Source organism: Lactuca saligna, chromosome 4 (assembly GCF_052625555.1).
Source record: "Lactuca saligna cultivar CGN05327 chromosome 4, ASM5262555v1, whole genome shotgun sequence".
NCBI classification, from domain to species: domain Eukaryota; kingdom Viridiplantae; phylum Streptophyta; class Magnoliopsida; order Asterales; family Asteraceae; genus Lactuca; species Lactuca saligna.
The window spans coordinates 288,019,713-288,038,602 of record NC_136420.1 but is presented as its reverse complement, the minus strand read 5'-3'; the positions used below and the strand labels follow the sequence as shown (position 1 = coordinate 288,038,602).

At 45.3% G+C, this 18,890-nt stretch overlaps 2 protein-coding genes across 2 annotated transcripts; both read right to left on the bottom strand.

Annotated features, from left to right (window-relative positions):
* Positions 1–1,438: 1,438 nt before the first annotated feature.
* On the bottom strand, positions 1,439–1,912 carry LOC145040748 (secreted RxLR effector protein 78-like). The gene has a single exon (XM_078988650.1). The coding sequence runs from the start codon at positions 1,910–1,912 to the stop codon at positions 1,439–1,441; it is 474 nt and encodes a 157-aa protein (XP_078844776.1).
* A 9,073-nt stretch (positions 1,913–10,985) lies between these two features.
* LOC145040747 (uncharacterized) lies at positions 10,986–12,026 on the bottom strand. The gene has a single exon (XM_078988648.1). It carries the CDS (start codon positions 12,024–12,026, stop codon positions 10,986–10,988), a length of 1,041 nt encoding a protein of 346 aa, XP_078844774.1.
* Between the last annotated feature and the right edge of the window lie 6,864 nt (positions 12,027–18,890).

Sequence of the window (18,890 nt, the reverse complement as noted above, 5' to 3'; positions counted from 1 at the left end):
TATTCAAACCTCCACAATCGGTCATATGTCGGAAGTAGGTATGAATCAAGACTGTCATGATTGGTTGCAGAGGTCTACGGTGTTGGACAAGGCTACAACAATCATGAGTGCTCATAAGTTCTGAGCATTGGACTCAACCCACGCTCACTGGAATCACTTCATGGAATTCTATCTCGAGTGATCGTGAGACGGTAATATCATATAAGTCTTCAAACCTAGAGATATGATATGTTACTTACAAGTTGGTTATGCATTGATTGTACGAAAACGCATTGGTAACTCAATGTTATAAAACGTGCTTTTGTGTATAATTTAATGAGTGCTAGAACAAACATATGAGTCGAAGTTTATCTATTCCTTCTTCGATTAGAAGCTGATATCTGGGCCCCTCGGTGATTTTGTTTTGACCTATGTACCGGGCCCGGTTAGAACTAAGTTGATGTGTTCAATTAAGTTCTCTGTCAAAGAAATCGGAAATCAGGAAACAAACTGCTGGATAATAAGTAAGACATTGTTCCATGTATTTGTCCGGCTGATATCTAGAACAGAGGATTATATGATCACTTATCTTAAATGGTGTACCATCATCTTCTTAGTTCCGAGAAACCTTGAAAAGAGCTACGATTGCCGATCGGTTCCTGAAGTCATACTTGCAGTAATAGTTATTAGACTTATCCAAGTGGGAGACTGTTGGATAAGGTGTCTAAGTTCATAACTATTTCTGGTATGTACTTAACCCGACCCGGCATCGTCCATTTGGGTTGCATGGCACCATGCAATTGGATAGACTTAATGAGAGAAATAACATTTGGAGATTATTAATATATTATAAGTTCTAATATATTAATAATATTATTTGATTAGTTTGATCAAGAATTAATTTAGAATTAATTAAGTGATCAAAAGTTAACTAATTAAATATATGGGTTGATTATGTAAATCATCCATATCGTGTATAGTCGGCTAAGAGGCTCCATGGATTATCAAGTTGGGTTCCACCCATAGGATGCTCCATGGGAGTTACAAACCCATGGGTCATGGAAATGAAGAGTCATGACACATTAGGGTTTACATGGTGTAAGCCTAGATGTGTCAACACTATATCAGAATCCATTCTCCACCAAAGTCGGCGACACATATGAAACAAGAGGCCTAGGCCGATTTCAAGAAGTGTGCATTCTCTCAAAAGTCTTTCCAAGAGCATTTGGTGTTGTGTGAAGCATTTGAGGCATCACACTTGGGGTGCTAGGCTCACAAGGTTTCTAGGAACATAAGCAACAACAAGGTAAGTTATTCTATCTTTCATTCCAGTTAAAAATTGTTCCCCATGTATGCTAGATAGGAATATAACCTTGGAATTCAGCTTTGCATGATAATTAGACAAACATAGATCCAAGGTTATTAGGGTTGCATGTACACTTAGGAAGTGTTAGAATGATCAAAACCCATCAGATATGTGAAAGCATTTTAAGAGTGCAGAGAGATTCTTTATACTTGATCGGTCCCATTCGCCCACGAAAATTGCCTCATCAGCATAGAACAGATGGGAAAGAGTTGGTCCCATTCTAGGTAACCTGATACCAATTAACAAACCAAGCTCTCCAGCCTTATTGATAGCTTGGTTCAAACCTTCCATCGCTACTATAAATAGAAAGGGGGAGAGTGGATCGCCTTGGCGGACACCTTTTGTTATGATGAATTCTTCAGTGGGTGACCCGTTTACTAGCACCGAGGTGCGGGAGGAGGAGAGACATCCCCTAATCCACCATCTCCATTTACCACCAAAGTTCAATTGTTCCACGATAGAGTCAAGGTAGTTCCAGTTAACATAGTCAAAGGCCATTTCGAAGTCGACCTTGAACATAAATAGCTTCTTCTTACTCCTTTTTGCCCAGGAAAACACCTCATTCATTATTAATGGGCCATCGAGAATATTCCTTCCTTCAATGTAGTTTGACTGCACCTCATCCACAACCGAACCTAAAACCTGCTTAACCCTGTTCGCAAGTAACTTCGCTATGATCTTATACATGCAACCAATGAGGCTGATGGGTCTTAATCCCTTAGGTTAACTGATTAGATGTTTTTGGTATTATAGTGATAAATGAGGAGTTGCAGCCCGGGGTGTAACAGCCCGGATCCCCAGGTATCTTTACTTTCATATTTTTGATATTCTGTGAGGGGACTCAGCGAGTTGGAGGTCGAACTCGCCGAGTCGGGTCGCGGTTTTGGACGGATGTTCGCGACCGGACTCAGCGAGTCCAAGGGATGGACTCGGCGAGTCCGCGCTGTTTAATGAAACCCTAATTTCCCGGTCCTAAGCCCTATTTAAAGGACCTTATGGCCTTCATTTGCGTCCACCTTGAACCCTAAGTGCACCCATACGACTGAGAGACCTTGTGAGTGTGATAAGAGGCCATTTGTTCATCATTTTGTGTATTATTGCAAGAAAGGAGGGAGAAGATCAAGCTTGAAGAGTTGGGGAGCTTGGATCTGCTTCTATTTCATCAAGGGAACCTTCTTGAGGTAACTTTCAGAGCTAAACTTCGTATTTTGGGTTGATGTGTCAAATTTAGGGTTTCTTCTTGCCTTATTTGGCTTAAATTGGAAGTATGAAAGGTCCCATGGAGATATGGAACCTAGATCTGGACCTTAGCAGGTCCAGGAGGCCCCATATGGCAAGCTTTATGTCCATTCTTTTGAGTTGGAAGCTAGGGTTGCCATATTAGAGGTTATTTCTCCAAAATGAGCCTTGTATGTGTTGCATGGCGACCAAGACTGAGACTTTACGTGATAAATGAGCTTGGGAAGGCCAGATCTATGTGTGTATGGAACGGATCTGACCGCAAAAGCCAGTTTTAGTTGATGCATGGCATGGACTCGCCGAGTCTGAAGAACAGACTCGACGAGTCGCTTGAAGATTGTCCTTGAGACCACCCAGTGTGTAGTCCTGCCGAGTTGTGGGTGACTCAGTGAGTTACAGATAGTTAGAAAGGTTTTGACAGGTGGACCGAGTCAAGTTGGAACTCGCCGAGTTGTCCTTGCGACTCGGCGAGTTGAGTCGCGGTGGCCCCGTGATTCAGGCCCAGGTGGAACTCGTCGAGTCAGGGGAGTACTTGACGAGTCAAAGGGAAAATCCTTGCGAGTTGGTTAAAACGCGTAGACTCGCCGAGACACTATAGCGCACTCGCCGAGTCCGGTCAAATGGACCAAAGACTGTTGACCAAGTCAACCTGTGTTGACTTGATAAGGATGGTCAACCTTAGTGGTACAAGTAATAATTATAAATTCATGATGTCATAGGAGGATTACAGCTCGGGGGTCCGAGCACGAGTGATTCCAGGGTTCACGAATTAGCGAGACATACGAGGTGAGTCTTCTCACTATACTGTACCCGGAAGGGTTTGACTGTGTGATCGGAAGGTCGAATATGATATGAGATATGTGCCTTATGTGTCATAAGTTATTCGTTATATGTGCCATATATGATATGCTTGATTTGGGCCGGAAGGCAACATGTTATGGGCCGGAAGGCGTGGTCATATGGACCGTAAGGTTGACGTGGGTAGGACCGGAAGGTCTACCCAGTCGGGACGGAAGTCCCCTGAGACACATGGACCGGAAGGTCAAGGCCTGGAAAGGCATACGTGCGTAGGTTGTATTTTGGGGAACTCACTAAGCATTTATGCTTACAGCTGTTGTGTTATGTGTTTCAGGTACTAGCGAGGACTGTGGGAAGGCACCGGCGTGATCATACACACACTCGGGGAAACCATTTTCTGATCTTTTGTTATGTAATCGGTCGTGACTAAAATGTTACATTGGAACCTAAACTTATTACTCGATGTTTTGATGATTGTAAAAGTGAAAAATTTTTGGTTTCGAAATTTATGACGTTACAAGTTGGTATCATAGCCTTGGTTTGAGGGATTCGGGTACACCTTCGGGCGTAACTGAACTCAAACCGGGGATTTGAGAAAATTTTAATTAATAAATCAATAAAAATTTGATAAGTGATTTTGAGACAACAAAAGAAGAAAGAGTGTGTACGGTCAGCCAACGCCCGAACGGTAAAATCCCCAAAATACTCTTACAATATGTGTTATGAGATATGATATGATATGATACGCATGCTAGTAGACTAGGTATACATATTAGGACTAGAGTGGCCTGATGTTGTGATGACTTAGTCTAGGGAAACCTGCTTCTATGAGGTGCTTGAGAGCGAGTGGGTAACTAGTGTATGACAAGAATAGAGTACTCAGGATTCGGGGTTTGGGGAGGAGGACTTGGGGTGAATACCGACGTGGTGTAATTGGTAGTATTGGGCCCGTACTACCAAGGACACCGGGTCAGTGGGCAGCCCAAGTAAGAATCCCTGGGTATCGGAGACTGAGTAGGACTGCGTTATCGAGTGCGATTATGCCCGATAGAGTGTCTGATATTTTTATGTTGTATTTCAGAGACATCATGGTTGGACTACGACACAGACCTGGTACGAGTGGTGTGACTGACGAGGAGCTTCATCAGATGATTCATGAGGAGGTAGCTGCAGCGATCCGGGCCGAGATTCCAAAGATGTTTGGGTCTATTAAGACCACGCTGATGGAGACATTTGATGAGCGGTACGCAGCGTTGACTGAGGCTGCCGCCGCTGCAGCTACCGCAGTTGTGGCTGCTGCCAGACCACAGGGGGGTGACTTGTTGCTGTTCCGGGAGTTCAGCAACACGAAGCCACCAGAGTTTGACGGGACGCAAGATCCGATTGCTGCGATGAGATGGATTGCTGATATCGAGGGATGCTTCTATACTTGTTCATGTCCGGAGCATCTGAGGGTACGGTTCGCCTTGAACCAGCTCTGCCTGGGAGCAAAGGATTGGTGGAAGTTCGTGACGGCGAACTTCACTCTGGCAGAGGTCTCAGCTATGACTTGGGAGAGGTTTACTGATATGTTCAAAGACGAGTATGTTCCCCCGGTGGAGAGGGAACGGTTGGTTCAGGAGTTCTTGACCCTCAAGCAGGGTAATGATTCTGTTACGGTGATCACGCGGAAGTTTCATGAGAGGGCGATGTTCTGCCCCGAGCAGGTGTCCACGGAGCAGGCTCGGATGAGTCGGTATTTGGGAGTGCTGAGGAGGGATATCCGGGAGTTCGTATCGAACTCGTCATATCAGACTTTTGCTAAGCTTCAGGCGAATGCCAGGAAGCGTGAGATCGAGTTGGAGACCCAGGCCAGGGAGGAGGCCGAGTCTCAACGGGTGGATCGGCGGCCGGCTCAGTCTCAGCCGGCAGCCAAGCGGATCAAGTCCACCGATTCGAGATCCGGAGGTCAGAAGAGCCGCACTTGCGGAAAGTGCGGCAAGGGTCACGAGGGGGCATGTCGATCGGGTGCTTGCTACAAGTGTGGCAAGGAGGGGCACATTGCTAGAGATTTCCCCAAGGGATTCATGGTTTGCTTTCATTGCAACCAGACTGGCCATCGGAAGGCCGAGTGCCCCCAGCTTCGCCAGGGATCTACGCCTGCTGCCAGGGTTCCCGAGGTTTGGCCAGTGAAGGCCGAAGCTCTGAAGGCTCGTGGGAGAGCTTTCCAGTTGACTGCGGAGGAGGTCCGCGCGGTGCCTGATGTTGTGGCCGGTATGTATTCTTTCATGTAATTACATTTATACTGAGATATTGTGCTTATATTATTATATGCGTAGGTACTTTTCTTGTGAATCACGTGCCTGCTTTCGTATTATTCGACTCGGGTGCGAGTCGGTCTTTTGTTTCGTTGGCTTTCAGCCAGCACATCGGTATCGATCGGGAGGTGATGAGTCGACCCCTGCGAGTTGCTATAGCAAATGAGAAAGCGGTATACGCCACTGAGGTGATTCGAGGATGCGTGCTCGAGATTTTTGGGGTCGAGTTTCCTATAGACTTGGTCCCTATAGCTATGGGGGATGTCTGCGTTATCGTGGGCATGGACTGGTTGAGTAAGTTTGGAGCAGTCATTGACTGCGAGAGACAGCTGGTGATGATTCGAGACCCTAGTGGGGGAGTGCTCATGGTTTATGGCGAGGGGACCCGGTGTGGGTCGGCGTTTTGTTCGGCTGCCAGGGAAAGGCAGAGTTTGCAGCAGGGCTGTGATGGATTCATAGCCTATGTGATGGATACTCGTGTGACGGCGGAGAGGCCCAATTCGATTGATGACGCCCCAGTTGTATGCGAGTTTTCGGATGTGTTCCCCGAAGAGTTACCGGGTGTGCCTCCGGAGAGGCAAGTGGAGTTTCGTATCGATTTGGTTCCGGGAGCGGCACCCATCGCCAAGGCGCCTTATCGTCTCGCTCCGCCAGAAATGCAGGAATTATCCTCGCAGCTTCAGGAGCTGTTGGGAAAGGGATTCATTCGACCGAGTAGCTCGCCTTGGGGAGCGCTGATTTTGTTCGTCAAGAAAAAGGATGGTTCACACCGGATGTGTATCGATTATCGGGAGTTGAACAAGTTGACGGTTAAGAACCGATATCCGTTACCTAGGATCGACGATCTGTTCGATCAGTTGCAGGGGGCATCTTGGTTTTCCAAGATTGACTTGAGGTCGGGGTATCATCAGATGAGGGTTCGAGAGGAAGATATCCAAAAGACTGCTTTCAGGACTCGTTATGGACATTATGAGTTTGTGGTGATGCCTTTTGGGCTCACCAATCCCCCGGCCGCGTTCATGGATCTCATGAACCGGGTGTGCCGACCGATGCTGGATCGGTCGGTGATCGTATTCATCGATGATATTTTGGTGTATTCAAGGATTAGGGATCAACATGAGGAACATTTGAGGGAGATTCTTGGGGTTTTGAGATCGGAGAGACTGTACGCCAAGTTCTCCAAGTGTGATTTGTGGTTACGAGAGGTCCAGTTCCTCGGGCATCTTGTTAACCAGAAAGGGATATTGGTCGACCCGGCCAAGATTGAGGCGGTGTTGAGGTGGGAGGTGCCGAGATCGCCCACCGAGATCAGGAGTTTTCTGGGTTTGGCTGGATATTATCGCAGGTTTATCAAGGATTTCTCCAAGATCGCTGTGCCACTTACTAGGATGACCCGGAAGGGTGTTATGTTTTCATGGGGACCGGAGCAGCAGTCCTCATTCGAGACGCTTCGTCAGAAATTGTGCGAGGCTCCAGTGCTTGCACTCCCGGAAGGGATGGAGGATTTTGTGGTATACTGTGATGCCTCTATATCGGGTTTGGGGGCGGTGCTTATGCAGAGGGGTCATGTGATAGCGTACGCTTCGAGACAGTTGAAGCCTCATGAGTCGAGATATCCCACGCACGACCTGGAATTGGGGGCGGTGGTGTTTTCCCTCAAGATCTGGCGACACTATTTGTATGGGGTTCGGTGTACGATATACACGGACCATAAGAGCTTGAAGTACTTGATGGATCAGCCAAATCTGAATATGCGACAGAGAAGATGGTTGGATGTGGTGAAGGATTACGATTGTGAGATCCTGTACCACCCGGGCAAGGCTAATGTGGTAGCCGACGCGTTGAGCCGTAGGGCGGATAGCGCCCCGATCCGAGATATTTGTATGAGATTGATGGTATTGACCCCGATTCTGGATATTATTCGAGGAGCTCAGGTGGAGGGTGCGAAGCCAGAACATCAAAAGAAGGAGCGGGTTGTAGGTCAGGTATCAGGATTTGTCATGGATGGTCGAGGGCTTATGACTTTTCAGGGCCGGATTTGGGTACCGTTTGTGGGCGGTGCGCGTACTATTTTGATGGAGGAAGCACATCGATCGAAATTCTCGATTCATCTCGGTGCTATGAAAATGTATTTGGATCTCAAGAAGGAGTACTGGTGGCCCTGTATGAAAAGGGATGTCGCTTGGTTTGTCGAGAGGTGCTTGACTTGTCGGCAGGTCAAGGCCGAGCACCAGCGACCGCACGGTAAGCTGAAACCGCTAGAGATTCCCGAATGGAAGTGGGAACAAATCACTATGGATTTCATCACCAAGTTACCGCGAACTGCGAGGGGAGTCGATGCGATTTGGGTGATCGTGGATCGGCTGACGAAGAGCGCTCATTTTCTAGCCATCAGCGAGAGCTCTTCTGCGGAGAAGTTGGCCGAGTTATATGTGAGGGAGGTAGTATCTCGGCATGGGGTGCCGATCTCGATTATTTCGGACCGTGACGTGCGTTTCACTTCCAGGTTCTGGAAGAAGTTTCATGAGGAGTTGGGTACTAGGTTACATTTCAGTACTGCATATCATCCCCAGACAGACGGTCAGAGTGAGTGGACGATTCAGACACTCGAGGACATGCTTCGGGCATGTGTGTTGGACTTCGGAGGAAGCTGGGACACCTATCTACCTTTAGCATAGTTCTCGTATAATAACAACCATCATTCGAGCATTGGTATGCCACCCTTTGAGCTGTTGTATGGGCGAAGGTGTCGCACCCCCATTTGTTGGGGTGAGGTAGGACAGCAGGTTATGGGTAGCATGGAGATCATACTTCAGACGACCGAGCAAATTCAGCTGGTCAGGCAGAGGTTGTTGACCGCTCAGAGCCGACAGAAGAGTTATGCAGACAGACGACGGTCCGAGCTTGAGTTTCAAGTTGGTGATCTTGTACTTCTGAAGGTCTCTCCTTGGAAAGGAGTGATTCGGTTCAGGAAGAGGGGCAAGTTAGGGCCCCGATATATTGGTCCTTTCCGTGTGATCGCGAGGGTGGGCCGGGTAGCCTACCGTTTAGACTAGCCAGCAGAGTTGGGTCAGATTCACGACACTTTCCATGTGTCGCAGTTGAGGAAGTGTATAGCCGACGAATCGGCGGTAGTCCCATTAGGGGATATTCAGGTGGATGCAACCCTGAATTATGCTGAAAGACCAGTAGCCATCAGAGATTGGAAGATCAAGGTTTTGAGGAACAAGGAGGTACCCCTGGTATTGGTTCAGTGGCAGCATCGGAAGGGATCAGAGATGACCTGGGAGCCGGAACGTGAGATGCGTGAGCAGCATCCGGAGTTATTTGCCTAGCGGGACTTCGAGGGCGAAGTCTTGTTCTAGTGGGGGAGAATTGTAACAGCCCGGATCCCCGGGTATCTTTACTTTCATATTTTTGATATTCTGTGAGGGGACTCGGCGAGTTGGAGGTCGAACTCGCCGAGTCGGGTCGCGGTTTTGGACGGATGTTCGCGTCCGGACTCAGCGAGTCCAAGGGATGGACTCGGCGAGTCCGCGCTGTTTAATGAAACCCTAATTTCCCGGTCCTAAGCCCTATTTAAAGGACCTTATGGCCTTCATTTGCGGCCACCTTGAACCCTAAGTGCACCCATACGACTGAGAGACCTTGTGAGTGTGATAAGAGGCCATTTGTTCATCATTTTGTGTATTATTGCAAGAAAGGAGGGAGAAGATCAAGCTTGAAGAGTTAGGGAGCTTGGATCTGCTTCTATTTCATCAAGGGAACCTTCTTGAGGTAACTTTCAGAGCTAAACTTCGTATTTTGGGTTGATGTGTCAAATTTAGGGTTTCTTCTTGCCTTATTTGGCTTAAATTGGAAGTATGAAAGGTCCCATGGAGATATGGAACCTAGATCTGGACCTTAGCAGGTCCAGGAGGCCCCATATGACAAGCTTTATGTCCATTCTTTTGAGTTGGAAGCTAGGGTTGCCATATTAGAGGTTATTTCTCCAAAATGAGCCTTGTATGCGTTGCATGGCGACCAAGGCTAAGACTTTACGTGATAAATGAGCTTGGGAAGGCCAGATGTATGTGTGTATGGAACGGATCTGACCGTAAAAGCCAGTTTTAGCTGATGCATGGCATGGACTCGCCGAGTCTGAAGAACAGACTCGACGAGTCGCTTGAAGATTGTCCTTGAGACCACCCAGTGTGTAGTCCTGCCGAGTTGTGGGTGACTCATTGAGTCACAGAGAGTTAGAAAGGTTTTGACAGGTGGACTGAGTCGTGTTGGGACTCGCCGAGTTATCCTTGCGACTCGACGAGTTGAGTCGCGGTGGCCCCGTGATTCAGGCCCAGGTGGAACTCGTCGAGTTAGGGGAGTACTCGACGAGTCAAAGGGAAAATCCTTGCGAGTTGGTTAAAACGCGTAGACTCGCCGAGTCACTATAGTGCACTCGCCGAGTCCGGTCAAATGGACCAAAGACTGTTGACCAAGTCAACCTGTGTTGACTTGATAAGGATGGTCAACCTTAGTGGTACAAGTAATAATTATAAATTCATGATGTCATAGGAGGTTTACAGCTCGGGGGTCCGAGCACGAGTGATTCCAGGGTTCACGAATTAGCAAGACATACGAGGTGAGTCTTCTCACTATACTGTACCCGTAAGGGTTTGACTGTGTGACCGGAAGGTCGAATATGATATGAGATATGTGTCTTATGTGTCATAAGTTATTCATTATATGTGCCATATATGATATGCTTGATTTGGGCCGGAAGGCAACATGTTATGGGCCGGAAGGCGTGGTCATATGGACCGTAAGGTTGACGTGGGTAGGACCGGAAGGTCTACCCAGTCGGGATGGAAGTCCCCTGAGACACATGGACCGGAAGGTCAAGGCCTAGAAAGGCGTACGTGCGTAGGTTGTATTTTGGGGAACTCACTAAGCATTTATGCTTACAGCTGTTGTGTTATGTGTTTCAGGTACTAGTGAGGACCGTGGGAAGGCGCCGGCGTGATCGTACACACACTCAGGGAAACCATTTTGTGATCTTTTGTTATGTAATCGGTCGTGACTAAAATGTTACATTGGAACCTAAACTTATTACTCGATGTTTTGATGATTGTAAAAATGAAAAATTTTTGGTTTCGAAATTTATGACATTACACGGGGCAATGTAACCAGACTTCTCAAATTGTTTAAAAAAATAAAAAACATCATCCTTCATCAGGTCCCATTTGAATTTGATGAGTTTAAACGTGAAACCATCGGGACCTGATTCCTTTTCCGCCCCGCAACACCAAACTGCTGATTTTACTTCATCAGGTGAGAAACATGTCTCCAAGAACATTTTTTTGATCTTGAGATAGTTGGGCAAAGTTGGGGCTTATGAATTTTGGTCGGTTAAACCAAGACTCATGAAATTTATCAGCAAAGAACTTATGGACTTCCACCTTGATAGCTTTGGGAAATGTCACCCATATATTATCGATCATCAAGCCATGCAATCTGTTTCTTCTACACTTGCTTTTAATGATTCCGTGGAAGTATTTTGTGTTCTCATCCCCATCGCATATCCATTTGGTCTTGGCTTTTTGTTGTATATCAAGATTGGCAATTTTTTCAAGTTCAAGAATTTTAACTTTGTCTTCCTTCCACAGAGCCCTTTCTTGATGACTATGCGGTCTTAACTCTGCTACCTTCTCCAGCCTGTCTACTTTTAATCTCAACTCTTTGATAACACGTTTCTCCTTTTGATATTCAGAATTCCCCCAAACACATAGCGCTTTCTTTACATGTTTCATCCTGGAAAGGAGAAACCTGTCAGCTGAGCCGAATCCCTTAAAAGATTCCCATGCCACATCAAAGACTTCGTTAAAGGAAGGCCTGTTCATCCAGGAATCAAAGAAACGAAACGGACGAGGGCCAAAGTCCGCATTGGAGTTGCTTAGGATCAAGGGCGAGTGGTCCGAGTGCTCGCGGGGAAGGGCAATAACAGTAGAGAGAGGTTGTTGATTAATGAAGTTGGGGCATACGAGAAATCTATCGATTTTGCTAAACTTATGTTCTTCCTCCCTGTAGAACGTGAATTTTCTGCCTCCCATACGAAATTCATGCAAATCAGCGTCACTAATAAAATCGTTAAAATTTGTGGTGGAACGATGGCAGAATTGAGAATTCATTCTGTCTTCCGGTGATCTAACTGCGTTAAAGTCTCCAAAGAGCACCCAATTTCCACTAGAAGAGTTTTTCAAGGTGAGGAATTCTGACCATAGATCCCCTTTTGCAGTAATTTCTTGTGGGGCGTACACATTCACCACCGATGTGATCCCCTTTAGGCCTTTCCAATGTCCAGTAATCATAATGTAATAACGAGAGCTTGTTGAACTGATTTTTGTGAAGATACAAGGGTCCTAAAGACAAATCAAGCCCCCGGATCTTCCAGTTGGATTAACTGCTTCCACTCCATGATGTGCAGAGCCCCAACAACCAGCCGGATCAATGAGATTTACATCCGTCACACGAGTTTCTTGGAGACCGATGAAGTCGATCTTATGAGCATTTTTAATTTATATTGATCCATACTACTTTATTGGAATCACCCACACCCCTGACATTTAGTCTCATAATATTCATATGGAATTAACATTTTCACCTTCACCTTGAGCTTCGTTATTGAGAATTTTGACTAACCAGTCGCTATTGTCAGCCCCCATTTGAAAGCCCACATTCTTGCCGATACTAGAGATGAAGCGGATTTCCTTTGACGATGAGTAACAATCATCGTTCGCTGAATCTGAACAAGGATTCGAGACAATGACCTTCAGATCGAAATCATCATCGAGGCGACGGAGAATATGGCTATGCATGGATATGTCGAGTGACAAACTTCTACGTTTTCTTTTCTTAGATAGGGGATCTTCTGTGTTAAAAGGGGGAGATTTGACTGGATCATGGTTGCTGTCGTAGGTGCCGTGAGTGTAATTCAGATTTTACTGCACATGTTTATTTTAGTGTTTTACCCAGTCTTTGTTTTGAATAAGTCCGAAGCCATGTTGGCAAATGGATCCTATTTTTATGCAGATAGGTAGAAGTAGCTCCTTGTTTTTAGTCCTTTTTCTAGTTTAAAAAGTGAGGTATGTACGTGATGTTTTGCATCCTCTTTCCCTACAAGTTTATGAATAAAAGCAGTGCAGCTTTCTTCCCCTGTGTATTGCCTGTTTTGTCATACTTCACCTTTTATACACTTTGAAGACTAGTGTAAGCTGTTTTCCAGTTTTACCCTTCTTGTCATTTACAAGTTTTGTCCCCTGTGAAGTTTATTTCCTTGTCCCTGTCATTGAATTTGGTGTAAAGTCCTTATACCCCTACAAAGACTCCAACAAGTGGTATCAGAGCAAACCTGGTGCATGCGCAAATACCAATCTCGTGAAGAGATAACAGGAAACAATGGAAATGGCGAGAAGGATGGTATGGTCACTCTTCATTACCCGATGCTGTCAAGGAGTAACTACTCTGCATGGGCCATTAAAATGAGGGTCTTCATGCAAGCCCAGGGAGTGTGGGATGCTGTGGAACCCAGAACATCCAACACAGTTGTAGAAGTAAAGAAGGATAAGATGGCCTTAGCAGCCATCTATCAAAGCATACCTGAAGACCTATTGCTTTCATTGGCTGAGAAGAAAACAGCCAAAGAAGCATGGGAAGCTTTGAAGACCATGTTTTTAGGAGCAGATAGAGTGAAGACAGCAAGAATTCAGACTTTAAAAGCATAATTTGAAGCCTTGAATATGAAGGAGTCAGAAAGTGTAGATGATTTCACTGTGAAAGTAACCAATATAGTAAGCACCATGCATGCTTTGGGTGACACCATAGAAGAAGAATATGTAGTGAAGAAGCTACTAAGAGCGGTTCCATCCAAGTTCCTCCAGATTACTTCTACATTGGAACAATTTGGGGATTTGACTGTGATGACAGTTAAAGAAGTAGTGGGGAGATTGAAGGCCCACGAAGAACGCATGAAGGGGCATGGTGAAAATGATGAGAAGAAACTGCTTTTGACCCACCAAGAATGGTCTGAAAGAAACAAAAAGAAGGCAGAAGATGATTCTAAGCACACTCACAAAGGAAACCGTGGTGGGTTTGGAGGCTCACGAGGATGGGGTAGAGGTTGTAGCAAGGGCGGTAATTATGGTGGTCGTGGCAGAAGTGGGTCACACCACCAAAAGGAAGAGAAACGGTGTCAATCCAACAGCCAAGACAAAAGTGGAGTGCAGTGCTACAATTGTCAGGAGTTTGGTCACTATGCTGCTGAATGTAAGAATCCAAGACGCGAGAGAAACCAAGTGAATAACTTGATTCAAGATCATATTGACAACGAACCTGCACTACTTCTTTCATCCTTTGATGGAAGTGAAGAGATTGGGGAAGTCTTTCTGAATGAAGAAAACATAAGCCCACCATTGAAGACAAGAGGAGATGTTGCAAGCCACTCAAAAGTCTGGTACCTTGATACAGGGGCCAGCAACCATATGACTGGGGACAAGGGTAAGTTCAGAGAGCTGGATAACAAAATTCAAGGGTATGTAAAGTTTGGGAATGAGTCTAGATTCAGGATTGAAGGCAAGGGCAAAATTGTCTTTCACTGTAAAAATGGAGAGTACCGCAAACTTGAAGAAGTTTATTATATCCCAGACTTATGCAACAACATAATAAGTCTGGGACAACTAGCAGAAGGTGGAGACGAGATCAGAATAAAAGACCCATTTTTATGGGTACATGATGGTGCAGGAAGGCTGTTGATGAAGGTCCAGAGGTCCCAAAATCGTCTGTACTAGATTGAGTTGGAAGAAGTAAGATCAACTTGCTTAATTGCTAAAATTAATGATTCAACATGGCTCTGGCATGCAAGAATGGGCCATGTTAATTTTGGAGCGCTCAAGATCATGTCGGATAAGAACCTAGTTGAAGGAATGCCAAAAATAGACATTCCCTCCCAAAGGTGTGAAGGATGTTTGGTTGGAAAGCAGACTAGAAGTCCCTATCCAGCTCATACTAATTACAGGGCAAAAAGAAGACTTGAGCTCATTCATGGGGACTTATGTGGACCGGTATCACCCCCTATACCAGCAGGGAATCGATATTTCATGCTCTTGGTGGATGATTATAGTAGAGTTATGTGGGTGTATTTATTGAAAACAAAGGATGAGGCTTTCGAAATGTTCAAGAATTTCAGGGCAAAAGTTGAAGTTGAAATAGGTGAGAAGATGAAGGTTTTTAGAACGGATCGTGGTGGTGAGTTCTTGTCAAACGATCTCACCAAATATTGCAATGAAATAGGTTTGGATCGTCACTACACTGCACCATACTCTCCACAACAAAACGGTGTTGTGGAGAGACGAAACCGAACAGTTATAGAGATGGCGAGAAGCAATTTAAAAGGAATGAAAGTTCCAGACGTGTTGTGGGGTGAAGCTGTAAGCCATGCTGTGTATGTTCTGAACCGGGTAAGCACCAAACCTCTCCAGGAGTCCACACCGTATGAAGTATGGACTGGAAGAAAGCCACAAGTAGGACACATTCGGGTGTTCGGTTGTGTTGCTCACATGATGATACCCAAAAATCATCTAAAGAAATTGGATGATAGGAGCAAAAGGGTGGTACATCTTGGAGTTGAGAAAGGCACCAAGGCATATCGGTTACTAGATTCAATCACAGGTTCGATGTATGTGAGTAGAAACGTGGTATTTGAAGAAGATAAGGTATGGATATGGGAGAAGACGGCTAAGATTAAGCCGACACCAGGAATGAGTTTCACAGTTGAATGGTTTGACTTCAACGAGCATGAGCATGAGGAAGTTGGGCCTATCCCTGGTACACCAAATGAAAACGTGATGTCACAACCTGAAGAAGATTGGATCGAAGATGCATCTCAGCCCATTAGCTCACAATTGGACCCACAATTAAGCCCACATTATAATCCATTAAGCCCACCATCAACACCTAATACGCCTGTTACACCAAACTCACCTGTATCGCAAGTCGGCTCTCCTAGTACCGCCTCAAGCTCCACAGGCGGTGGAGCACCAAAGCGCTATAGACTTCTGTCGGACCTGTACGACCACACAGAGCGTCTCATGCTAGTCTACGATGAGGAAGAACCGACCTCATATATAGAAGCGAAGAAAAGAACGGAGTGGGTCAATGCTATGAAGGCCGAATTGACCGCAATTGAAAGAAATAATACCTGGAGGTTAGTCGATCTTCCAAAGAATCAAAAGCCAATTGGTCTAAAGTGGGTTTTCAAGGTGAAACGAGACCAAAATGGAAAGATTCTGAAACATAAAGCGAGAATTGTGGCGAAGGGGTATGTTCAGAAGCAGGGGATCGACTATGAGGAAGTCTTTGCACCAGTGGCAAGAATTGAAACGGTACATGTAATACTAGCCCTTGCAGGTTGCAATGAATGGCGTGTGCATCATCTAGATGTGAAATCAGCGTTTTTGAATGGTAAGTTGGAGGAGGAAGTCTATGTGTCTCAACCTGATGGGTTTGTAAAAAGAGGTGAAGAGAACAAGGTGTATAAACTCTCGAAGGCCCTGTATGGGTTAAAGCAGGCACCCCGGGCATGGAATGCATGCTTAGACAGATATTTGAAGAGTTTGGGATTTGCAAGATGCACACAAGAGTACTCGGTTTATACCAGGAAAAGAGAAGGAAAATTTCTGATAATTGGAGTATATGTCGATGACCTCCTGGTAACAGGAAATTGCCATGAAGAAGTGAAGTGCTTCAAACAGGAGATGAATGAAAAGTTTGAGATGAGTGATCTCGGGCTCTTGAGTTATTATCTGGGTATCGAGGTACATCAAGATGATGCAGGAATCATGCTTAAACAAGAAGCATATGCAAAGAGTATTTTAACCAAGACCCGGATGCAACATTGCAATCCCACAACAAGTCCATTGGAACACAAAGTGCAGTTAACCAAGGATGAAGGAGGGGAATTAGTGGATCCAACCGAGTACAGGAGCATCATAGGTGGACTGAGATATTTAACTCATACTCGTCCCGATATATCCTTTGCTGTTGGGGTGGTGAGCCGGTTCATGGAAAAGCCTACCACGAAACATCTTCAAGCTGTAAAGGGCATACTCAGATATGTGAAAGGCACTTTAGACTATGGCTTAGCTTATACTAAAGGAGAGGGCAAGGTTGCAATCTCCGGGTACTCCGACAGTGACCTGGCAATGGATGTTAATGATAGAAGAAGCACTAGCGGAATGGCGTTCTATGTAAACGGGAACTTGGTCACTTGGTCCTCTCAAAAACAGCGATGTGTGGAATTGTCCTCGTGTGAGGCGGAGTTTATGGCAGCTACCATAGCAACGTGTCAGGGGATATGGCTGCGTCGTCTACTTACTAAGATAACTGGTGAGAAGGTAGCACTAGCAACCTTGTTTGTTAACAACAAGTCAGCCCTTGATCTTATGAAGAATCCGGTGTTTCACGGGCGAAGCAAGCACATTCACACGAGATTTCACTTTATTAGAGAGTGCGTGGAGAATGGTGAAATCAAAGTGACTCATGTATGCAGCAAGGGTCAAAAGGCAGATATACTCACAAAAGCAATGGCAAAATTGAAGCACAAGGAGATGCAAGCTTTGATTGGAGTTAAGAAGGTATCAAACTTTGAATTAAAGGGGAAAATGTGAGTGTAATTCAGATTTTACTGCACATGTTTATTTTAGTGTTTTACCCAGTCTTTGTTTTGAATAAGTCCAAAGCCATGTTGGCAAATGGATCCTATTTTTATGCAGATAGGTAGAAGTAGCTCCTTGTTTTTAGTCCTTTTTCTAGTTTAAAAAGTGAGGTATGTACGTGATGTTTTGCATCCTCTTTCCCTACAAGTTTATGAATAAAAGCAGTGCAACTTTCTGCCCCTGTGTATTGCCTATTTTGTCTTACTTCACCTTTTATACACTTTGAAGACTAGTGTAAGCTGTTTTCCAGTTTTACCCTTCTTGTCATTTACAAGTTTTGTCCCCTGTGAAGTTTATTTCCTTGTCCCTGTCATTGAATTTGGTGTAAAGTCCTTATACCCCTACAAAGACTCCAACAGGTGCATGGGGCGGTTAAAGGTAGGCTCACCAAAATGGGTTGTATAATGGTGTTTATTGGGGCAGAGTTGGGCCTGCATGCTGGGCCAGCTGAAATGTTAGTCAACGATTCATCAACAGTCTCCCTGAAAGGAATTGGAACCGTCGTCGTCATGCCAACGGAAAAGGGGCATTTAATGCCTCCGGATTCCGATGAGACTTTTCGACTTCTGGGGATATCATGCTATTGCATCTCGCCGAACCAGCGATCGGCGGCGACGAATTTCCATCTCCGACTTGTTCAATAATCTCACCTTCCTCAACGATATTGAGCATAGTTTCTGATACACCATCATCATCCGTCTCCGACAAGTGATCGCTTCCATCATCATTATCTCCATTATCGCTAACAACATCTTCCCTTAAATGATTGTCATTGTCCGTCTGATTGAACACTTTTTCAAAGTAACTAGAGATCGTATCCAAGATCTCATATCTTTCAACAACTCTGACTTTATATAATTTTCCATTGAACTCACAGTTAACCACCGTGTTTATTAGTTTCCAATCCGAAGTTAAGATGTGTGCAAATGATACTGATAGGTCAGTACAACGCCAGTTCTAACCATCGACCTCCACAATCTTCCCCAACTGGTTAGCTATTGCAATGACTTTGTTGTCTGATCTAAGATGCAGAGGAATGCCATAGAGAGTAACCCAAGCAAGTCTCTTTTCATTTAGTTCTGCATTGATACCACACTTTATCCACTTAAACCATTTCTTCCATTCATAGTCATCCTTGAAGTAGTTTTCTGCACCATGGCGGGAAACGAACTTTAAAACCACCTTCAGACCTCCAGCATAGAACAATTCACATGGTACTTCCCCGTCTGTGTGTATCAGTGGAGATCTGTGAGGTGTTGTAGGGAGATAGCCTCACTGACGAGTACTAGATGCTCACAGGAATCCATTACTGCAACCCTACTCAATTTGACTTTCGGTGTCTCCGTAGGTTTGGGGATGTTTAGAATAGTTGATTCCTTTCCTGTGACAACGTCAGCGAAGGACCTTCCATCCCAAGTGTTACTTCTGGGCTTGTGATGAATCTTCTCCTTTTGATGGGGTGTT